Source organism: Artibeus jamaicensis, unplaced genomic scaffold, assembly GCF_021234435.1.
Source record: "Artibeus jamaicensis isolate MK-2021 breed Jamaican fruit bat unplaced genomic scaffold, CSHL_Jam_final contig_384, whole genome shotgun sequence".
Classification (NCBI taxonomy): domain Eukaryota; kingdom Metazoa; phylum Chordata; class Mammalia; order Chiroptera; family Phyllostomidae; genus Artibeus; species Artibeus jamaicensis.
Window position 1 is genome coordinate 8,876,645 of NW_026521810.1, and position 25,613 is coordinate 8,902,257.

Here is a 25,613-nt window from a genome sequence, read left to right on the forward strand (position 1 = left end):
AATGAGATAAATGAAGAAATGAAAAATTACCTGAAAACAAATAAAAATTAACTCATGACACCCACAATCTAAGGAACCCTGCAAAGCAGTCCTGAGAGGGAAGTTCATAGCACTACAGGCCTACCACAAGAAGCAAGAAAAATCTCAAATAAACAATCGAACCCTACATGTAAAAGAACTAGAAAAACAAAAACTAACAAAGTCCAGGGATAATAGAAGGAAGGAAATAATCAAGATCAGAATGGAAATGAATGATGTAGAGACTAAAAAAACAATTCAAAAGAATGATGAAACCAGAAGCTGGTTCTTTGAAAAGAAAAAAGAAAGATTTATGAGCCTTTAATGAGATTCATTAAAAAAAATAAAGAGAGCCCTGGCCAGTGTGTCTCAGTGGATAGAGCACAAGCCTGAAAACCAAAAGGTCACCAGTTCAATTTCCAGTCAGGGCACATGCTGTGGTTACAGGCCAGGTACCCAGATAAGGGTGTGAAAGAGGCAACCAATAGATGTTTCCCTCGCACATCAATGATTCTCTCCTTTTCTTTCACCCTGACATCCCCTCTTTATGAGGGGATGTAAAATAAACAAACAAACAAATAAATAAATAAAAGCTTTTTTTAAAAAAGAGAGAGGACCTAAATAAATAAAATCAGAAATGAAAGAGAAGCAACAACTGATATCACAGAAATACTGGGATAGTAATAAAATACTATGAACAACTAACTATATACCAACCTGGGAGAAATGGATAAATTCCTAGAAATGTACAATCTTCCAAAAGTAAATCAAGAAGAATAAAAAATTCAGTAGACCAATTGCAACTAATGAAATTGAAGCAGTAATCAAAATACTCCCAGCAAACAAAAGTCCTGGACCAGCTGGCTTCACAGGAGAGTGTTATCAACCATTCAAGAACTAATATCCATCTTTCTCAAACTACTCCATAAAATTCAAAAAGAGAGATTGTTTCCAAGCTCTTTTTTATGAGGCCAGTATTATCCTAATTCTAAAAACAGATAAAGATACAACAAAGAAAAAATATAGGACAATATCCCTGATGAATACAGACACTAAAATCTTCAACAAAATATTAGCAAACTGGATCCAGCAAAACATTAAAAAGATCATATTCCATGATTAAGTGGGATTTATCCTAGGGATACAAGATTGGTACAATATAAATCAATAAATGTGATACATCACATAAACAAAATGAAAAATAAAAATCACATGATCATATAAAAAAGATGCAGAAAAAAGCACTTGATAAAATCCAGCACCCATGATAATAAAAACTCTCAGCAAAGTGGGAATAGAGGAATCACACCTCAACATAATAAAGACCATATATGACAAACCCACAGTCAACATCATACTTAATGGGCACAACTAAAAGCATTGACCTAAAGATCAAGAACAAGACAGGGATGTCCACTTTCACCACTCTTATCCAACATATTACTTAAAAGTTCTAGCCACCACAATGAAACAAGAAGAAGAAATAAAAGGCATCTACATTGAAGAAAAGAAAGTAAATCAGTCATTACTCACAGTTGACATGATATTGTACATGGAAAACCCTAAAGACACCACCAAAAATCCACTAGACCTAATTAATGAATTAAGCAAAGTAGCAGGATACAAAATCAGTACTCAGAAATTGATGGCATTTTTATATACCAATATGAATTATCATAAAGAGAAACTAAGAAAACAATAATATTTACTACTACAATAAAAAAGTAAGGTGAGTAGGAATAAATTTAACCAAGGAGGTAAAAGACCTATACTTGAAAAACTATAGAACACTGAAGAAATAAACTGAGGAAGATACCAATAAATGGAAGCATATACCATGTTTATGGATTGGAAAAATTAACATCATCAAAATGTCCATACTACCTAAATCAATCTATAGATTCAATGCAATTCCTATTGAAATACCAATGGCATAATTCAGAGATACAAAACAAACATCCCAAAAATTTATATGGAAGTAAAAAACACCCTGAATAGCCACAGCAATTTTGAGAAAGAGGAACAAATTTGGAAGGATCACAATACCTCATATAAAACTATACTACAAGGCCACTGTAATCAAAACAGTCTGATAGTGGCATAAGAACAGACATATAGATCAATGGAATAAAAGAGAGAGCCCAGAAATAAACCCATGTCTTTATGTTCAATTAATATTTGACAAAGGGGGCACAAGCATACAACAGAGTAAAGACAGTCTCTTCAATAAATGGTGTTGGGAGAACTAGACTGGTACATGCAAAAAAAATGAAACTACACCACCAAGTTACACTGTACACCTGAATAAACTCAAAATGGATAAAACACTTAAATAGTTAAGTCATGGCACCATAAAAGTCCTAGAGGAAAACAGAGGCAGGAAAATTTCAGATATCTCACGTAGCAATATTTTTGCCAATATATTTCCTAGGGCGAGGGAAATAAATTTAAAAATTAACAAATGGGACTACATCAAACTATAAGGCTCCTACACAGCTAAAGAAACAATCATCAAAATGAAAATGGAGGCCACTGTATATTTCCTAGGGCGAGGGAAATAAATTTAAAAATTAACAAATGGGACTACATCAAACTATAAGGCTCCTACACAGCTAAAGAAACAATCATCAAAATGAAAATGGAGGCCACTGTATTTGCCAATGATAAATTGGACAAAGGTTTTGCCTCCAAAATATATAATGAACTCATATGACTCAACACCAGGAAGACAAACAATCCACTTAAAAAATTGGCTCTGAATAGACACTTCTCCAAAGAGGACATATAGATGGCCCATAGACATATGTAAAGATGCTCAGCCATCAGAAAGATGCATATTAAAACCACAATGAGATATCACCTCACATCTTTCAGAATGGCCATCATTAACAAATCAACAAACATGTGAAAAAAGGGAACCCTAGTGCACTGCTGGTGGGAAAGCAGACTGGTGCAGCCACTGTGGAAAATGGTATGGAATTTCCTTAAAAAACTAAAAATGGAACTGCCTTTGACACAGCAATTCTACTGCTGGGAATATACCCGAAGAATCCTGAGTTAACGGAACAAAAGAACTTACACACCCCTATGTTCAAAACAATGTTATTCACAATAGCCAAGTGCTGGAAACAGCCTAAGTACCCGTCATATGAGTGGATCAAAAAACTGTGATACATTTACACAATGGAATACTATGCAGAAGAAAGAAGGCGCTCCTAGTCTTCGCAACAGCATGGATGGAACTGAAGAGTATTATGCTAAGGGAAATAAGCCAGATGGTAAAAGACAAATACCATATGATCTCACCTATAAGAGGAATCTAATGAACTAAATAAACCAATGAACAAAATGGGACCACAGGCATGGAGACATGGAACGTACTGAAAGTGACCAGAGCAGAGGTGGGAGAGGGATAATAGTAGAAAGAAAGGGAAGGGACTAGACAGAGAACATATATGAATGACCATGGACAAAGACAACAGTGTAGGAATTGACTATGGGATCAGGGGTTGGGATTGGCAAAGGAGGGCAAAAAGGCAAAAATTGGGACAACTGTAATAGAATAACAATAAAAAAAACAAAAAACAAACAAAAAAAAGCCTTGGCTTGTGTGGCTCAGTGGACTGAGTGCTGGACTGCAAACCAAAAAAGATCGCCTGTTCAATTCCCAGTCAGGGCACATGCTTGGTTGCAGGCCAGTCCCCTGGCTGAGGACATGTGAGAAGCGACTGATTGATGTATCTCTCACACATCAGTGTTTCTCCCTCTCTTTCTCCCTCCATTCCCCTCTCTCTAAAATGAATAAATAAAATCTTTAAAAATAAACAAAAAACAACTTAATTATCATTACAAAATATATTACAAAAAGTAAAGTTATAAATAACAAACTATTACTTGTTGAAGGCAATTTAGTTTACCTCAAAGAATTATTCTCTGCTTTTTGTCTGCCAAGTTCACTTTCAGTATCCATTGCCTTTCTTGCTAGTGATTTCATTTCTTTTTCCACAGTAGTTATGGTTTCCTTCATCAAAGTCATATTTGACATTTGCTCCATACGTTCGTCATCAAGCTATATAAGTAGAATGACAAGGTTATTGTCATAGCTAAAAAAGTCTTAGTGACCTTTCTAAAGAGACATTCTCTCTTTGTAAAGACTGGTATATGACAAGATTTATATGATGAGGTGATCATATTACACTTGAACATTGTGGGAGGCAATATGGTCAAGGCATTGTGGAGCAGGAACAAGAATAGAATATCCATGTACATTTTCAATCTGGTTCAATTTGACTTTAGCATACATATCTTATTTACAAAATATTTTTTATTTGTTGTTCAGCATTAATAAATTATAGCTATAAAGTGAAATTATGAAAAAATTGTTTTTCCCCATCTACTGCTTGTTTTACTCATTATAATGACATAACAAAGATGAATGTATAAATATATTCAATTAAATTTGGTAACACATAGTCAAATTCCCTTAATTTTGTTTATATAGTTACATTTCAAATATATATTCATAGCATCTCAGGTCCTTGATTAGTAAAAAAAAGGTGATGCTTCAGATTTAAATTCAGTTTATATATATTTTTCTCACTAATTTTCATTTCATCATCATTTTCTCTACCCTAGTTACTCTTCAGGTAGAATAATCCAATTTATCTGTATCTTGCAATGTTATCTTTAATGAAATAGGGAAATGAAAAATGTGCTAAAATCCATGAGAGTGCATCCCTAATGTTTTTTTACAGAATACACTTTGCAACCTAACATAAAAAATTTTTACCCACATTTTTAGAAGGAAATAAACAATGAAGAAATGAGAATTTACACCATATATACCACCTTTAGTCTTTTAGGATTACAAACCCTAACCTAGAAAATTAAAAGAACTTCTAGGAACATAGAAAAAAAGGAAAAGGATAATAAAGCCACTGACAGTTTATAGCCAAAAGTGCAAAAGTGATTTTTCTTTACATTGTGAACTGTACACTCCAGCTCTTCTATCCTTTGTTCCAAGTGCGCCTTCTCATTAAATGCTGTCTCTTGGGCAATCTGGTTAAAAAACAAAATCAAAACAAAGTGCCTTCAATGTCACTGCATTGTGTTTCATAAATGTTCATAGAGATAAAATCCTTTCAAACCTTTAGTCTTTCCCTCAGACTATCTCGTTCTGTGGTCATTCTTCGTAAATCAGTGAAGGCTACATCTCTTTCAGTCTCCACCCGCCGAAGGATGGCATGTGCTGTTGTAGATTTAGGAGACTTACAACTTTTCATCATTTCTCGTCTAAGTCGAGCAATTTCTTCCTGAGCCTATTATTTAAATACATAGATAGACTCCTATTTAACAAGCATTAAAACAGACACAAAGATAGCTATATTATATCCAGCCAGTTCAAATTCAAACCTATTATCAATATGCATGAAGTAGGATAATGGTATAATTTTGACTTTAAACAAATAAATCAAAAGATGTTTTCAAAACAAGCTGATATATGATATTTTTATACAAATCAATGTATAAAAATTGAAGTTTGGTTTATAGTATCTTTGCCAAAATTTTTAAAATTAATTTGGAGGCAATCAATGCAAGACATGATATACTAAGAAATATATATGGTAGCTCCCCCCATTTTGTAATATAAACTTGAATTTAGCACAGTTCATATAGAATACTGGTTTAATTAATATTATCATAGTGTTCTAGTCTTTTTGTATATAAATGTATATGCCATAGTCATGCCCTAAGTACCTTTATGCTGACAGAAAACCCACCAATTCTTACTCATTCAAAACAGGTAAGTCCCTTATCTTTCTACCTCTTGATTTTAATCACTATCTATTGAGCTAGTCTTCAAATCTCAGAGGAAGATATGTTATTTCCCAATTTCCAAAGCTAAGCCTTCACCAGAATCCTGGACCTCATCTCCTGAAGTATCTTCTAAGACATCCCTTACTCATGATGATTTCCTCTCACTTTGAACAGCACACTCTCCAGTGACTCTCTCCCCTGCCTTCAACCATGCACAGGGTTCCCATATCCTGGAAAACTGTCACTTAATCCTGTTACACCCCATTTACCATCCTATGACTCTCTCTTTCTCTCTTTTAAGTGTCTGTGCCACAGCCTGTTTCTTACTACCCACTTTCTCACCCCAGTGTATTCCACCAGTTTCCAGAATTTCAACAAATGACCTCATCATATCTAATGGTCTTTTCTCAGCTCCTGTTCTGGATATTTTAGCAGAATTTGACATTGTTTTAAACATTCTCCTTGAAATTTCTTCCTCCCTTGGTCTTATAACATTGTTCCATCTTCTTTTCCTATCTTCTTTCTTTCACAGGTTCCTTTACTGATCAAATAAAACTTCCCAAGATCTTCAATTTATAGCTTTTTCATTCAGAGACCTCATCCACTCTGAAGGGTCAAAAATCACCTCTAAGTAGATGACTTCCAAATCTACCTACTGAGCTCTTGCTTTTCTCCCCATTCTAATTTCACATTTCTTACTGCCTTATCTCATCTGTCACCAGATAAATGTACTCCAAACACATCTGTGTTTGAGACCAAACACATCTGGCTGAATCCAAACACGTCTTTTCTATCAAATCACCAATGACTTTCCTATTTCTGTTTCTCTCTCTTTTCTTTTTAGATTGTATTTATTTATTTTTAGAGAGAGGAAGGGAGAATAGGAAACATTTATGTGTGGTTGCCTCTTACATGCACCCTACTGGGGACCTGGCCTGCAACCCAGGCATGTGCCTTGACTGATAATGGAACCAGTGAACCTTTAGTTCATAGGCCCACACTAAATCCACTGAGCTACACCAGCCAGGGAAGTCATACAATTTTCTGTTTTTAGATTTTATTTACCAGTACTTATTTTTAGAGAGAGGGGAAGAGAGGGAGAGAAACACTGATGTAAGAGAGAAACATTGATGGGTTGCCTCTCACACACCCACAGCTTGGGACCTAGCCCACAACCCAGGCATATGCCCTGGCCAGGAATTGAACATCAACCTCTCAGTTCACAGGCAGGCACCCAATCCACTGAGCTGCACCAGTCAGGGCCTATTTCTTTTTCTATTACCACAATTCTTCAGTCATTCAAAACAGAACTTCAGAAATTTCCATTCCTCCCTTCTTTTTGCACAAATCAAATGTTAAGTTTTTCTGAATAGACACTAGCTTAGTCCCTTAAAAGCTTCATGTACGGACTACTCTAAAAGCCTTCTAAAGAGTCCATGGTTTCTTCCTCCTCCAGTTCTCTTGAAGGAGTAATTGTTATATAAGAATATATGAAGATTATGTATGAGATAATACAAAATTGTTACCAGGTTAAAACTGGAAAAATGTGGCTTTGTTCATATTTCTTCTGCTTAAAAAAATAGACTGTCCTTTGCTTATAAAGCAAAGTATAAACCCCTTGTAAGGCCCAGTGAACAACCTCTACCATATAGTCCAGAAGCTTGTAAACTCTATATGGTTTCCCAGCCAAATTCAGCCTGCTTCCCATTTTTTGTATGTCCATAAGCTTATAATGTTTTTAACTTTTAAACACTTGGACAAAATCAAAAGAAGAAAATCATTTCGATAAAAAATCTGTCCTGCCAAAACGGAGGCATAGGTAGAAACCCTTGACTTCCTCACACAACCAAAAGGAGGATAACAACCAATCTAAAATCAGTAAACAACCAAAATTGCCAGAAAATTAAACTGCATGGAACTCTGACAACTAAGGAATTAAATAAAAAATCAACCAGAACAACCAGACCGGTAAGGTGGTGGATGAAGTGGGCCAACTCAGAAAAACCACAGGGAGGCTGCTGAGGGGCAGGGCTAGCTGCAGAGCTGAGCAGAGCTGGGACAGAGGGACTGACTTAAGGGGAAAACTGAGACTCACAGCTGACTGTCAGCTAAGGCTGGGGTTGCTGCGGTGAGAGATACTTCCAGTCTGACACAAGTCTGTTGGAAAGCTAAAGCTGCATTGTTCCCTCTCTAGTCCCTCCTCCACAGGCAGCACAGCAAAGAGGGATTCCCTGCCCTGGTGAATACCTAAGACTCCAACCCTTACAACTTAGGTGTGCCATGACAAAGAATATAGCCCAAATGAAAGAACATAGCAAAACCTCAGAACTAAGCAATGAGGAGATTGCCAATCTATCTGAAGGATAATTTAAAGCCCCAGTAATCAAAATGCTCATAGAACTGATTGAGCTTGGTCAAAAAGTAAAAGAACAAATGAAAGATACCCAAAATGAAATAAAGCAAAATATTCAGGGAACCAACAGTGACATAAAGGAAACCAGGATTCAAAGCAATGATTTGGAAAAAGGAAGAAATAAACATCCAACTGGATCAGAACAAAGAAACATGAACCCCAAAAAATGAAAAGAGGCTGAGGATTCTCTGGGACAACCTGAAATGTCCCAATATCTGAATTATAGGGGTGTGAGAAGAAGAAGAAGAACAGCAAGAAATTGAAAACTTATTTGAAAAAATAATGAAGGAGAACTTTCCCAATCTGGCAAAGGAAATAGACTTCCAGGAAGTCCAAGAAGCCCAGAGAGTCACAAAGAAGTTGGACCCAAAGAGAAACACACCAAGGCACATCATCATTAAGTTACCCAAAACTGAAGACAAAGAGAGAATCTTAAAAGCAGCAAGAGGAAAGGAGACAGTTACCTACAAAGGAGTTCTCATAAGACTATCAGCTGATTTCTCAAAAGAACCCTTGCAGGCAACAAGGGGCTGGAAAGAAGTATTAGAAGTCATGAAAGGCAAAGACCTACATCCAAGATGAATCTATCTGGCAAAGCTTTCGTTTAGAATGGAAGGGTAGATAAAGTGCTTCCTAGATAAAGTCAAGTTAAAGGAGTTCATCATCACCAAGCCATTACTATATGAAACATTAAAGGGACTTATCTAAGAAAAACAAGAAAAAAAATATGAACAATAAAATGACAACAAACCCACAACAATTAATAAATGAACCTAAAAGGAAAAAAACAACAAAAACAAAAATAAAGCAAACAACCAGAACAGGACCAGAATCAGAGAAATGAACATCACACAGAGAGAGTTCAGTGGGGAGAGGGAAGAGAGGAATGGGAGAGGAAAGGTACAGGGAAGAAGCATAGTTAGTAGACATAAAATAAACAGGAAAAATAAAAAATGGTATAGGAAACAGAGGGCTCAAAGAACTTACATATACAACCCATGGACATGAACTAAGGTGGGGGGAATGCTGGAGGGTTGGGGAGCAGGGTGGAGGGATGGTAAAGGAGGGGAAATTGGGAAAACTGTAATAGCATAACCAATAAAAGTACTTAAAAATACATCAATATAAAAAATCTTTTGGGGAAAAACAAAAGACAAAAATTTCATAACAGGTATAATAATATAAAATTCAAAATTCAGCATTCATAAATAATTATATTGTGACAGAGAAAACTTAGCTAAGTGAGTAAGTATATCGTCTGTGGATGCTTTCACATCACAAAAAATGAGTTGAATAGCTGTGACAGAAATCACATAACCTGAAGAGCCCAGAATATTTATTATCTGGTCCTTCACAGAGAAAGTTTACAGACTCCTGCTCTAATCCCTTCTACTTCTCAAGCCCTAGCTTGCCCTTCCTCCACTGACACATACCTTGCATTCTAGCCTTTTTCAACTATATTTTATTAATTATGCATAGCTATTGGCATTCAGTCGTCCCATTTTTCTGCCCTTTATCCCTGCTCCCCCCTGTTCCACTTAGTTCATTTCCATGGGTTGTACATATAAGTTCTTTGGCTTCTCTACTTCCTACACTATTCTTAACCTCCCTCTGTCTATTTTGTGCCTAACAATTATGCTTCTTATTCCCCATACCTTCCCTTCCACCACTAATCCCCTATGCCTGCCCACTGATAACCCTCCATGTGATCTCCATGTCTGTGATTCTGTTCCTATTCTAGTTTGCTTGGTTTTTGTTTTTGTATTTTAGGTTCAGATGTTGATGGTTGTGTTTGTTGCCATTTTACTGTTCATAGTTTTGATCTTCTTTTCCTGAGATAAGTCCCTCTAGCATTTCATATAATATGGGCCTGGTAATGATGAACTCCTTTAACTTTACCTTATCTAGGAAGCACTTTATCTGCCCTTGCATTCTAAATGATAGTTTTGCTGCATAGAGTAATCTTGGATGTAGGTCCTTGCCTTTTATGACTTCAAATACTTCTTTCCAGCCCCTTCTTGACTGTAAGGTTTCTTTTGAGAAATCAGCTGATAGTCTTATGGAAACTCCTTTCTAAGTAACTCTCTCCTTTCCTCTTGCTGCTTTTAAGATTCTCTCTTTATCTTTAAACTTGGGTAATTTTACTATGATATGCCTTAGTGTGTTTCTCCTTCAGTCCAATTTTTTGGAACTCTCTGAGAGGCTTCCTGAACTTTCTGGAGGTCTATTTCCTCTGCCAGATTGGGAAAGTTCTCCTTCATTATTCATTCAAGTAAGTTTTCCTTTTTTTTTTTTTTGTTCTTCCTCTTCTCCTTCTGGCACCCCTATGACTCAGATGTTGGAGTGCTTAAAGTTGTCCCAGAAGTTTCTAAGCTTCTTCTCATTTTTCTGAATTCTTATTTCTTCATTCTGTTCTGGTTGAATGTTTATTTCTTCCTCTTATTTCAAATCATTGATTCAAGTCTTGGTTTCCTTTCCTTCAATTTTGGTTCTCTGTATATTTTCTTTTATTTCATTTTGTATAGCTTTCATTTCTTCCTTTATTTTGTGACCAAGATCAATTAATTCTTGAGCAACCTGATTATCAGTGTTTTGAACTCTGAGTCAACTCGGTTGTCCATCTCCTTGTTGCTAAGCTGTTTTTCAGGATTTTTGATCTGTTCTTTCATTTGGGCCATCTTTCTTTATCTTGGTGCACCTGTTGTGCTGTAAGGAGCAGAGCCTTGGGTATGCACCAGCATAGGGCAACCCTCTTTGCTGCATTGTGGTACTATGTGGGAGAGGTCAGAGAGAGAACAATGCTCCTTGCTCTCTCACTCAGCTCAGAAGAGGGAACTCTTCTGGCAGTTCCCTCACTTCCCACAAGTGTATTGCGCCCTTTTAGGTTCTGATTCCCAGGTGGGTGGGTTTGTGTATGTTCTAGGCCCCTGGGGGTCTTTCCAACAAACTGTCCTGTGAAATTGGGAGTTTCTTCCACCTTCACAATCTCCACAGGATTTTACCACTAGAGGTTTTGAGTCTTTAGTTTCCTGGTCACCAGTCCCTGCCTTGCCCACACGGTTCAGTGCCTTGCCATGTGTCCTCTCCGCCCTGACTGCCCATCTTCACCCCTCTTACCTGTCTGGATAAATGTTCCTTTAATTCCTTTGTTGTGAGAGTTCATGCAGTTTGATTTTCTGGAAGTTCTGGTTGTTTATTTTTTCCAAATTGGTTTTTATCCTTCTTTGGGTTGTGCAAGGAAGCAAAGTGTTTCTACCTACACCTCCACCTTGGCCAGAACCTCTGATTCCAGTCTTCAATGGATCCACTTATCTGCTGATTTTTCTGCTTTTACCATTTGCCTCACATCACTCCTTTACTCTGGAATGTTCCTTCTTATCACTTGGAAGGTAATAGAAACCCCATGTAGGGTAAGTGGAGGCAATCTGGCTTTCTCACCTAGATGTCTGGGTGACTAAAGGAAGCAGTGTTCCCATAGCCTTGAAGGGGCCTGATAAGTAGGGCCTGCTCATATTTTTCTCACAGTCTTGAGGCTGGGTCTAATAAACTTATCCTATAACATGAAGTGGGCTCGCATGCACAGAATTAGGCTATGTTATATAGTTTTTTTTGGGGGGGGTGGTTACTGCCTTTGTTTGTTCCAGTGCTTAAGAGGGGCTAGGGGTTCCCTGCTGGATGCCATGCTAAGGATCAAGGGTCACAACATGTGCCATACAGAGATATGCAGAGAGACATGCAGCTTGCAGAGTGTGTGGCTAGCCCACCCATGAATGAAGGCATGTCTGATATCCCAACGGCTCCATGAATATTTTCCCATCTGCCCAAATTCCATGAACCTCTTAGGCCTTGAATGGTCACAACACACCCCATTCACCCATCCCTCAGGACTCAAACTCTACAATGTTTAGCCAAGATTTTCTAGATCACTCTAAATAAAAATACCCATTTATTTTACTTATACAATATCTTCTAGACTACTTATTGTAAAATAACAAAAAAATGAATACAAGACATTATACTTTATCTCCCCAACTCAATGACAAACAGAAAAGAATGTCTCCAAATGTTTTTAAACTGTGTTCCATGGTACTCCACAGCTTGATGAGGAAGTGAGGTGAATCACAATAGCTTCTAATAAACTATTCTATACTTCAAATCTCAATAAAAATTGTCCAAAGAAAAGGCATATGGTAAAAATTTGAAAATCACTAACTTATACTATATGCTAGTGCAGGATTTACAAGGCATAGGTTTCAGTAAAATAGTCTCATATCTTACACTTATGTACATAGGACTTTCCTGCCCCTTAGCAGTTATGGTCCTAAATCATGTACATGTACATTGACTCAGGTTTCATGGCACAGACACAGACACCAGGGGACTCTAATCAAAGCAAACTAATCACCCCACACACTTAGAAGTGGTAGTTGATATTTAAACTGTTCAAATTAAAAACAAGAAAGCTAATTATAGAAGAGATAGCATGTATTATCCATTAAATAGCTAATTTAATGTTTAAATTTTTAAGTAAAATAAAATCACATTATAAGAAGGAGAAGAAATTAACAACACTGAGGTTAGAGTGTGAAGAAAACAGTATTCTGATTTAACCAAAAGGATTCCATGCTATGACATAGCATACACTGGGCATTTGTCTTACATATTAAGATATATGTCTAGATTGACCCATTTCCACAAGGGCCAATTCATCTTCAACAAGCTTAATTAAATAACAAAGAGGAGGTGCAAATAGGAGTCAGAAACTCAAGACTCTGAAACCTGCTGAACTTGAGCAAATTGTTTAACCTTATCAGACCTGCCTTCTCATATATAAAATGAAGCAAATAGGCCATATAATTATGGTATCCAAAGTCACTTTAGTTATTAAAAAACAAATGATTAAGCTTGACTTCACACTAAAATAAAATTCACTAACTAAGGTGAATTTTAAAACTTAACAAAAAAAAGTGTCTGCCTCTTATCATTTTTTTTTCTCTTAGAGTAGCAGCCCCATAACCCTGCACAAAGTTGCTGTAATTCTTAATAAAATGTGATATTTTTAAATAAATTATGTTCAGGGAGGTGAGGCCAGCAAGCCAGCAGTTGCCAAGCATATATGAAAATAAGAGACCAGAAACCTCATCGGTCACGGAGGAACCAGACGGTAGGGAGACAGCAGCAGTACAGTAGTCTCTGGGATTGAGCAGGGAGAAACAGCCGGTGCAGGGTAGGGGAACCAGCGCCCAGTGGCGAGAGCCCAGCGGCTTGGGACAGCCTTCAGCGCCAAGACGGCTCCCTCCCTAAGATTTTTGGACTGGGGGCCTGCCAACTGGCCCAACCAGAGGGGAGCAGAGGTGATTTCAGTCTGTGCGTAGCTCGGAGGTCCAGCGCCTGGTGGGAACTGTGTCTGGGAGAGTGCCTAATGGCGCCTGGGACAGCGTTCAGCACCCCGACGGCTCCCTCCCTGGGATTTTTCTGCCGGGCAGGCCGAGTGGCCCAGGCAAAGAGGTGTGGAAGAAATTTCAGCCTGCACACAGTTCTGGGTCCAGCGCCCGGCGTGGTGCTGCTCCATCCCTAGGTTTTTTTTTTTTTTTTGGCAGAGGTTGGCCAGGGGACCCAGACAAACACAGGAGCAGAAGGGATACATACCACGCAGTATGCCGCGACATGCGCACAGAGTTTCTGGGTCGGCACCCAGTCCTCAGATCGGCTCCCGGCTTCCAGTCCACCCTTCTCAGACTATCTGGAAGCCCCTGGCACTGAGGGGTCCTGGGAAAAGAGCTGAGACCCTCAACCCCCTCCCTTTCTGGCCAAGCAAGGTGGGGTGCCAGGAGAGACTCTTTTGATAGCGTTTGCAGAGAGGGTGCGGAAAATAAAGGGCCCCAACCAAGGACTCTGTGGTTGCCAGCCCAAGAGAACTCAGAGGTGCAGCCTGGGGCTCTGAATCCAGTAGACACGGCAGCCTGGTCTGCTTCACACCCAGCTTGGCAGTGAGCCGAGGATTGGGCAGAGGGCCTGGGGCTTCCCAACTGAACGGGGGCAGGTCTGTGCTCAATCCCGAGGGAACTAGGCAACTAAGCCGGTGCAGGTGCCTGCAAACACAGCAAACCAGCCTATGGCGGTAACCCCTGGGAGGGGAGCGCTGTGAGGAAGTCCTAGTTCCCCATTGTAGGGAGCTGGGGAGAGGCGCCAAGTGTCTGGATCCTGAGAGGGGCTGGCGGAAAAAAATCACAACAATCGACCCTCAGCCAACTGCAACCAGAAAAACCGGTTTGGCTAGTTTGAAGCCAACAAGTGACATTTCCTTTTCTGATGTTGTTTTTGAGAGATCATTTTTGTTTGTGCGTTTTTTCTGTTTTTTGGGGGGGTTTTTTGTTTGTTTGTTTTTTACTTTATTTTATTTTTATTCTTTCTTTTTTTTTACCTTTCTTCCTTCTCCATTCCTTTTCTTTATCTTTTTGCTTTTTTAAAGTAATCTGTTATTTCTTCTAAAATTTATTACTGTTTCATCTTTCCATACTTTTGTCCTCTTTTCCCAGATTTTGTTTTATTTCTTTTTCTTTTCTTTCTAAACTTACTGTTCTTTCTTACATTCCCCTACCATTTTTTTCTTTCTTCCTTTTATTTCTTTCCTTGTCATTTCTTTCTTTTACCCACAAGAGACACAATCAACTTGAAAATATGAAAAGACCAGAGCTGGACCCATAGAAGAGGCCTCCCAATAGTAGAGTCAGAGAGACAAATTGCACATTGCTGTAGGAGAGAAGCCAAAAGTTGCTGCATATTTGAGTAGGTGGAAGCAGAGAACTACAGGATAACCAAAAGAGACTGCACCACTGAAATTCACAGGCATTCCACCACAAAAGTTCACACCATAAACCCAGGGTGTCAAAACAGATTAATCTAAGAAGCTGAGGCTAACAAGAAGAGTCTCACAAACAATGGGAAGACAAAGAAACAATCCCCAAATGAAAGGAAAGGAGGAATCCTCAGAAAGAATGTTAGATGAAATAGAGGCAAGTCAACTATCAAATACTGAATTCAAAGCAATGGTTATCAGGAAGTTCAAAGAGCTCACAATCAGCTACCAGAAACTACAGGGGAGCCATAATGATCTCACTGTGAACTATATCAACATGAAAAAGGAAATGGAAATTATTAGCAAGGGCCAAGAGGAAATGAAGAATACAATTTCTGAATTAAAAAACACAGTGGAAAGCATTAAAAATAGGATAGATGAAACAGAAGATAGGATTAGTGAATTAGAGGACAAAGTAGGAACCATCTCACAGAAAGAACAGGAAAGGGAAAAGAGGCTCAGAAAGAATGAAGAGAGATTAAGAGAAATGCAAGACAATATGAAACGTAATAATATCCGAATAATAGGAATACCAGAAGGAGAAGAAGAAGAACAAGGGATAGAAAACATATTTGAAAGAATAATGAGAGAAAATTTCCCTAATTTGATAAAAGAAAAAGTCACACAAATCCAGGAATCACACAGAGTCCCATTCAAGAGGAACCCAAAGAGGCCCACTTCAAGACACATCATCATTAAAATGGCACAATTCCAAGACAAAGAGAGAATCTTAAAGGCAGCAAGGGAGAAAAAAGAAATAACATACAAGGGAGTCCCAATAAGATTAGCCACTGACTTCTCAATGGAAACACTCCAAGCAAGAAGAGAATGGCAAGAAATATTCCAAGTAATGAGAAACAGAGGCCTACAACTAAGGCTACTTTACCCAGCAAGGCTCTCAATCAAGATAGAAGGCCAAATAAAGAGCTTCCAAGACAAAAGAAGTCTAAAAGAATTTGCTGCCACCAAGCCAGCTCTACAAGAGCTGCCACCAAAGAATTTGCTGCCACCAAGCCAGCTCTACAAGAAATACTAAAAGGTCTGCTTTAAGGAAAGGAAGGAAAAGAGACAGACAGAGAGGAACACAGGTACAAAAATGGCAATGAATAAGTACCTATCAATAATAACCTTAAATGTAAATGGATTAAATGCTCCAATCAAAAGACACAGAATAGCGTCATGGATAAGAAAGTATGACCCACACATATGCTGCCTACAAGAGACCCACCTCAGGACAAAAGACCATCACAGACTAAAAGTGAAAGGCTGGAAACAAATTTTCCAAGCAAATGGACAAGAAAAAAAAGCTGGGGTAGCAATTCTCATATCAGACAAAATAGACTTCAAAAAAAGAGCCATAAAGAGTGACCCAGAAGGTCACTTCATAATACTCAAGGGAAGAATCCACCAAGAAGACATTAACATCATAAATATATATGCACCAAACATAGGAGCACCAAAATATATAAAGAAAATCTTAGAGGAATTCAACAAAGATATAGACAGCAACACAATTATAGTGGGGGATTTTAACACCCCACTATCAAAAATGGACAGATCTTCCAAACAAAATATCAACAAAGACATTGTGGCATTAAACAACACCCTTGATGAAATGGACCTAACTGATATATACAGAGCTCTTCACCCCAAAGAAGCTAATTACACATTCTTTTCAAATGCACATGGAACATTCTCAAAGATAAACCACATGATAGGACACAAAAGGAGCCTCAACAAATTCAAGAATACTGAAATCATACCAAGCATTTTCTCTGACCACAAGGGACTGAAACTGGAAACCAACCCCAAAGGAAAAAACCCAAAACACCCAAAATCATGGAGACTGAATGGTATGCTATTAGACAATGAGTGGGTCAAGAATGAAATTAGGGAAGAAATCAAAAAGTTTCTGGAAACAAATGAAAACGATCTCACAACAACCCAACACTTATGGGACATAGCGAAGGCAGTCCTGAGAGGGAAGTTTATAGCAATACAGGCCTACCTAAAGAAAACAGAAACATTTCAAACAAACGACCTTACACTACGCCTGCAAGAACTCGAGGAACAACAACAAAAACAGCCCAAAGCAAGTAGAAGGAAGGAAATAACTAAGATCTGAGCAGAACTAAATGACATAGAGACTAAAAGTACAATTCTAAGGATCAATGAATCCAGGAGTTGGTTCTTTGGAAAGATAAACAAAATAGACAAGCCTTTAAGTAGGCTCATCAAGAAAAGAAGGGAACGGACACACATAAACAAAATCAGAAATGAAACAGGAGAGATTACAACTGATACCACAGAAATAGAAAGGATTGTAAGAAATTACTATGAAGAACTGTATGCCAAGAAATTTGAGAACCTAGGGGAAATGGACACATTTCTAGAAAAACATAATCTCCCAAAACTCAATGAAAAAGAAGTAGAACACCTGAATAGACCAATAACAGCAAAAGAAATTGAAGCAGTAATCCAAAAACTCCCATCACACAAAAGCCCCGGACCAGATGGGTTCACAGGAGAATTCTACAAAGCATTTAAGGAAGAGCTAACCCCCATTCTTCACAGACTATTCCAAAAAATCCAAAAGGATGGAAAACTCCCTAACTCCTTTTATGAAGCCAGCATCATCCTAATTCCAAAACCAGATAGAGATACAACAAAGAAAGAAAACTTCAGGCCAATATCGCTGATGAACATAGACACTAAAATCCTCAACAAAATATTGGCAAATGGCATCCAACAATATATCCAAAAGATTATACACCATGATCAAGTGGGATTCATCCCAGGTCTGCAAGGATGGTTCGACATTCGCAAATCTGTAAATGTAATTCATCACATAAACAAAAGCAAAGACAAAAACCACATGATCATATCAATAGATGCGGAAAAAAGCTTTTGATAAGGTACAACACCCATTTATGATAAAAACACTCAGCAAAGTGGGAATAGAGGGAGCATTCCTCAATATAATAAAGGCCATTTATGAGAGACCTACGGCCAATATCATGCTCAATGGGAAAAAACTAAAAGCTTTTCCACTAAGATCAGGAACAAGACAAGGATGTCCACTTTCACCACTTCTATTCAATATAGTATTAGAAGTTTTGGCCACAGCGATCAGGCAGGAAAAGAAAATAAAAGGCATCCAAATAGGAAAGGAGGAAACAAAACTGTGACTGTTTGCAGATGACATGATAGTGTACATGGAAAATCCTATAGACTCTACCCAAAAACTGCTCAAACTAATTAATGAATTTGGCAAAACAGCAGGATACAAAGTCAATATCCAGAAATCAAAGGCATTTTTGTATACAAACAATGAATCAGCAGAAACAGAAATCAAGGAAAAAATCCCATTCGATGTAGCAAAAAGAAAAATAAAATATCTGGGAATAAACCCAACCAAGGAGGTAAAAGACCTGTATGCAGAAAACTACACAGCACTGAAGAAAGAAATCAGGGAAGACACAAACAAATGGAAACATATACCTTGTTCATGGATTGGAAGAATTAACATCATCAAAATGTCCATACTACCCAAAGCAATATACAGATTCAATGCAATACCTATTAAAGTACCAATGGCATATTTCACAGACATAGAACAAACACTTCAAAAATGTATATGGAATCATAAACAAGCCCGAATAGCAGCTGCTCTTTTGAGAAAGAAGAACAAAGTAGGAGGGATCGCAATACCTGATATCAAACTGTACTACAAAGCCACTGTAATCAAAACACCCTGGTACTGGCATAAAAACAGGCACATACACCAATGGAACAGAACAGAGAGCCCAGAAATCAACCCAACTCTCTACAGTCAATTAATATCTGACAAAGGTGGTAGTAACATAAAATGGAGTAAAGACAGCCTCTTAAACAAATGGTGTTGGGAGAACTGGACAGCCATATGCAAAAAAATGAAACTTGAGCACCAAATTACACCATACACCAAAATAAATTCAAGGTGGATAAAAGACTTAAATATAAGCCGTGACACCATTAAAGTCCTAGAGGAGAACACTGGCAAGAAAATCTCAGATATTCCACGCAGCAACATTTTTACGGATATGTCCCCTAGAGCAAGGAATATAAAGGAAAGAATAAACAAATGGGATCTCATCAAAATAAGAAGCTTCTGTGTGGCTAAAGAAAACAGTATTAAATTAAAAAGACAACCAACTGTATGGGAAAACATATTTGCCAATGATACCTCAGACAAAGGTTTAATCTCCAAAATATACAAAGAACTTACACGACTCCATTCTAAGAAGACACCCAACCCAATTAAAAAATGGGAAAAGGACTTGAACAAACACTTCTCCAAGGAGGACATACAGAACATTCAGAGATGCATGAAGAGATGCTCAATATCGTTAGCTATCAGAGAGATGCAAATTAAAACCACAATGAGATACCACTTCACACCAGTCAGGATGGCTATCATAAACAAAGCAACAAACAACAAATGTTGGAGAGGTTGTGGGGAAAAGGGGTCCTTAGTTCACTGTTGGTGGGATTGTAGACTGGTACAACCATTATGGAAAACAGTATGGAATTTTCTCAGAAAAATAAAAATCGACCTGCCTTTTGACCCAGCAATTCCACTGCTAGGATTATACCCCAAGAATCCTAAAACATCATTTTCAAAGAACCTATGCACCACAATGTTCATAGCAGCACAATTTATAATAGCCAAGAGCTGGAAGCAACCTAGGTGCCCATCAGTAAATGAATGGATCCAAAAATTGTGGTACATATACACAATGGAATTCTATGCAGCAGAGAGAAAGAAGGAGCTACTACCCTTTGCAACAACATGGATGGAACTGGAAAGCATTATGCTGAGTGAAATAGGTCAGGCATTGAAAGACAAATACCATATGATCTCACCTTTGACAGGAAGCTAAAGAATAAAACAAACAAGCAAACAGAATAAAAACAAAGACACTGAAATAGAGAACAAGTGGGCAGCGACCAGAGGGAAGGGGGAAGGGAATTTAAGGGGAAAAAGGGGGAGGGATTTTGAGGAACAAGTATGAAAGACACAGGGATGAGGACTGGGGGAGGGGAAATTGGAGGGAGGGGGGAGACAGGGTGGGGGGTGGGATGGGAGAAATAGATAAAAAAATGTACTTGAAAAGTAACTAAATAAAATTTATTATAAAAAAGAGAATATAATAAATATAATAAAAAATATAAAAAATAAATTATGTTCATAATATATGGGGTTCAATGTTTGCTAAGTAAAGGAAGTACTTGGGTAATAAGAGCTTTAATTTTAAGCTAAAAATAGAGATAAACTACAAGTTGATTTTACTCTCTGAAATTAAACAAATTATATGACAATTTCTTAGTGATTGATAGTACATCAAAATGATAAGTTAGTATTTTTTAATCCCCAAACTTAAATGTTTACCTTGAACTCACCACATCCTTCCATTTAACATTTTCCCCATTTCATACTATTCCAAAAATCATACTATTTCTATGCGTGTATATGTCCTTTTATGGGAATGGGGACAATACATGTATGTGTACACCTACACTGTATTAATATATTACACTTCATTAAAAATACCTTAAGAACAAAGGTACTCCCAAATGGTATTAAAATTAACTTGATTCGCAGATTTAAGCATACCTAAAGAATAATATATCTCTAAAATTAACTGTTATTACTTAAATATTTTATTTTCTTATAAACAAGTTTACCTGTTCATAAAGAAGAAAGGTCTTGTCTCTCTCAGATGTAAGAACCTTGACATTACCCTGAATTTCTGCCAAATGACGCTCATATTTTTCCAGCATGCATTTAAGTTCTTCACGGTCTCTTGTTGTCTTCAAAAGCTCTACATCACAGTTTGTAACCTAAAATTATTATATAAGAAATTTGAATTTTTTGACACATAGTATGAACAGAAAAGTGCTACTGATGGCAGTACATGACTACATAAAGAAAATGATGAAAAAAGGTTTAAAAATCACCTTTCATAATTTTTTTAATTTATTGATTGTAGTTAGAGAGAGGAAATGGTGTGGGGAGAGGTGGGGGAAAGAGAGAGAATTTGTTGTTCCATTTATTAATGCATTCATTGGTTGATTCTTGTATGTGCCCTGACCGGAGATCAAACCTGCAACCTTGACATATTGGGATGATGCTCTAACCAACTGAGATACCTATCCCAAGCCAAAAGCACCTCTCTTTTAAAAAGCTTCATCCCAAATTGCTCCATATATTTTTGACTAACCCCCAACTATGACTAATGCTGGGGATAAAGAACCAGTTTCAATGATCCAGTGTCTATCAGACAGACCTCTGTCTCCCAATCTCTTTGATATACCAATTCATGCCAATCAGCTTGAATTATTTCCAGGTAAATCAAAGAATAAAAGTCAGTGTTTGAGCAACAAACTCCAATAATTTATAACTTTCCAAAACCTACCCGGGAAGATGGAGATGGGCGTCTGGGACTTTTAGATCTACTTCTGATCATCTTTCTCAAATTTTGAGCTTCACTCTTGTAGTAATCTCTGTCTGCTTCTAAAGTCTTGACAAAGGAATCAAGTCTGGAAGGAGATTTATTTTGTGCTTTTTCAGTATCTAAAATTATCTTGCCAGGGAGGAAAAAATTAGGCCATTATTTCAAGCTAAACTACATCATCATTTTCTATATGAAGTTGAACACAAACAGGATCCTTAAATATAATAAATGTGGTGTTTTAAAAATAACTTTAAAAAAATAATACTTTTAAAAAGCAGTTAGATATATTTAATTTCTAGCATTTCTGAATGTTCTCTATTTTTAGTTAACTAAAATTATCCTTAAATTTACTCAATAATTTTGAAGAAAGAATGGTAAAGAAATTTCAGAAGCCAAAAATGTCCACAGATCTAGTTACAAATCAAAATAAATTTAATTTACTTAGAGTAAAGCATCTAAGTTTTGTTCAGTAATTCCTCAAAGAATTAATAAATTAAATGAATGCTGGATATTCACCATATGAACTTTCAAGTGCATTCCCATTCACATTAATTTAGAAACATTTATTTTACCAATGTTATACTGAGAAGAAATAACATACTTACAGACAAGATATTTCAAATATTTCAAATAATAAGATTAAAATGTCTAACTAGAGCAGTTTTCATTTTACATTGTTAGATAAAGAATTAAACAACAAAAATTGACATACAGATATTTGTTACTAAGAAGAATAACAGTTAATGTGTAGACAAGTATATATTACATTTTGAGAATTAAATTACTCACAGTTATCACATTAAATCAATGAACAACTAAGGGCATTAATAAAGCCAACTAAAAGTTCTTCCACCTCTAGGAGAGAAAGGAGTAATGATGAAATGGAGCAAGAATACCATTGCTCTTACATATGGGAGTACCCTTGTTCACAAAACAGAGAGGGCTGATTTTAGAACACAAATATTTTTTATTGTTCATAATGTTCATGAGAGTCAAAAGATATGTACAATTTTTATAGTTTTAATATACTAACAAAATAAAATTATTCCTTAACATATATTTAAGAAACATGTACTTACAGATCTAAGTCTTTTTATTGTATCTTCCAATACTATTATATTATTTTGCTGGCAAATGAGTTCAATCTGAAAATCAAGCCAGAATATTTTAATTTGGATTTTAAATGTTTAAACTGATTTAACGGGAAAGAGAGCATCAAAAGTAAGCCAATTAAAAATAAAAATATGCAGACAGTGAATATTTTATAAGAGAAAAGATACTCTACCTCTTTATGTTTGCCTGCCTTTAATAATAAAAGAACCTAGGATGAAATATAACAGTTCCTTTAAATCAAGGGTGTCCAACCTGTGGTCCAGGATGGCTGTGAATGCAGCCCAATACAAAATCAAAATTTACTTAAAACATTATGAGATTTTTTGTGATTATGTGTTGTAATGTATTTAATGTGTGGCCCAAGACAACTCTTCTTCTTCCAGTGTGGCACAGAGATGCCAAAAGTTTGGACATCCTGCTTTAAATTATCTAATGTTTTTATTATATTGATCATATTTTACCAAATTACTCCCCACACACTGAAAAAATGTCAATACTAACTATAATCCTGAAGATGATATGGGGAAGAAATAAAAGAATGACTAGGATTTTTAAAGTTTTCCTAAATCATCATTGTCAAAAGTAATTGTCTTTTCCTCTGAATTCTTTTAATAGTTCAGTTCAATCCAGCCCACAAAAACTTTTTGTATCAGATTTATAATGTCAAACACACCAAGACTTATAATATAGTGACCAATAGTTATATACTTAGAATATAACTAAATCATATGTTCCTAGAAGGCAGTGACTGTTTTTTGCAAAGCTGTAAAGCTCTTGGCTAAAAGCAGGCAAATTAGTCTCATAAATTTATTTCTCAATGCATAAACCTCTCCTTCATATTCTGAACCAAAATGTACTAATTTGAAGTAAAGTTTTAAATGTACTATATTTTAAATATACTATGTAATTATTGCACCTCATTTGTTCTTTTGACCAAAGTACTTTTCTAAGATTTCTCAGGCAGTCATATTTTTGTGAAATATTAAGGGATGTTATGGTATGACACAAAACTTATGTACAGTTGGATAAGCTTATGTATAGTTATTTGAGTGAACAATTTTCAATGCTTTAATTTATACTATAATAAAATATTTAAAATTGATACACATTAAATTATGTGTTAAGATGTCCATGCTAAATTAGCATAATTTTATTTCATATGATGCATTCTCATAAAAAATAAATTTACACACACACACCTATATATATATACATATATATATATATCTTAGATACAAATGGACAAAAACTAATATATAAACTGAGGAAGATGAATTATATCTAGTTATAGCAAGGTATGATTACAGTAGATGTCATTTGATATAGAATGAAATTTTTAATAATAGATATGTATTACTTCATATATAAAAAACATAATGCACCATGGCTGGTGTGGCTCAGTGGATTGAGTGCCAGCCTGCAAACCAAAGGGTTGCCAGTTTGATTCCCAGTCAGGGCACAAGCCTGAGTTGCGGGCCAGGTCCCCAGTAGGGGGCATACAAGAGGCAACCACACACTGATGCTTCTGTCCCTCTCTCTCCCTCCCTTCCCCTCTCTAAAAAAAAAAATTAAAAATATTTTAAAACATAATGCTAATTCTACTCAGAAAAACAAAATTATAACCATCACAAAAGAAAGCATGCTAACCCAGCATGTTCATTTATTTGACAATTGTTTAATAAGAATCTACTATATGCCTAACAATGTCAGGCAATTGTTATATGCTAGGTATAGCAGTGAATAGAACAGAAAAAAACCTCTAATCTCATGGAGCTGACATTCTAGTTGAAAAGAGAAAAACAAAAGATACTGGGTAAAATATGTCAGATAGTGGTTGTATCATCCCAAAAATATATAATGAGCATTTACATCTGTTCTAAGCACTTGACATATCAAAAAGTGAACAAAATACACCAAGACCCCTTGCTTTGGGGACCTTATATTCCAGCTGGGTAGACAATAAAAATAAATAAACCTAACAAATAAATTATATAGCAAAACAGAAAAAAAAGCAGAGTTAAGGAGACTGGGGATGTTTATGAAGGGCAGTTTAGAATCTTAAATAGGGTTATTGGGGAAGTCCTCATTGAAAGGAGTCCTTTGAGCACAGACTTAAAGGAAGGAGGGAGTCAACCATGTAAAAAATATGGGAGAGAACTTCCAGCCAAAATGGAGGCATAGATACACACACTCTGCTTCCTCGCACAAGCAAAAAGAAGGGTAACAACTAATTTAAAAACAAAAACCAACCAGAACTGCCAGAAAGTCAAATTGTATGGAAATCTGACAACCATGGAGTTAAAGAAACATTCATCCAGACTGGTAGGAGGAGCAGAGACAGGAAGCCGGGGTGGAGAGGACATAGAGTATGGTGGCAGCTGGTAGACAGGAGCAGGCAAGGCTGAGGCTGGCATACTGGGATATCACACATTTGGGTGGGAACAAGCTGGGAGGGAACAACTAGGGAAATGACAGACCATGTAACCTAGGGTACCAGGAAAATTAAAACTCAAAACCTCTGTCTGTAAAAACCTGTGGGGGCTGCAGTGATGGGAGAAACTCCTGGTCTCACAGGAGAGTCTGTTGCAGGGGCCCATAGGATCCTAGAATGTACACAAGACCACCCACCCAGGAATCAGCACCTGAAAGGGCACAATACATGTGTGGGAAGTGAGGGAAGTGACTAAAAGTGGGGCAAGACCCAAGCAAGGGGCATAGTTCCCTCTCTGACCCCTCACCCACATGCAGCACCACAATACAAAAAGTGGGTTGCTCTGCCTTGATGAATGCCTAAGCTCCTGCCCCTTACAACATAACAAGTGCACCAAGACAAAGAAAGATGGCCCAAATGAAAGAACAGATTAAAATCCTGAAAAACAACTAAGCAATGAGGAGA

At 36.9% G+C, this 25,613-nt stretch overlaps 1 protein-coding gene across 1 annotated transcript in view; it reads right to left on the reverse strand.

Annotated features, from left to right (window-relative positions):
• Positions 1 to 25,613, reverse strand: part of TSGA10 (testis specific 10) — a 139,345-nt gene that overhangs the window by 94,333 nt on the left and 19,399 nt on the right. Inside the window, exons 2-7 of the mRNA XM_053664511.1 lie at positions 22,684 to 22,749; positions 21,566 to 21,733; positions 20,835 to 20,990; positions 5,166 to 5,336; positions 4,999 to 5,076; positions 3,936 to 4,087 (exon numbers count right to left, since the gene is read on the reverse strand). Of these exons, the coding sequence (XP_053520486.1) occupies positions 3,936 to 4,087; positions 4,999 to 5,076; positions 5,166 to 5,336; positions 20,835 to 20,990; positions 21,566 to 21,616 (608 nt within the window). The 5' untranslated portion in view covers positions 21,617 to 21,733; positions 22,684 to 22,749. The remainder of the gene's footprint in view (positions 1 to 3,935; positions 4,088 to 4,998; positions 5,077 to 5,165; positions 5,337 to 20,834; positions 20,991 to 21,565; positions 21,734 to 22,683; positions 22,750 to 25,613) is intronic.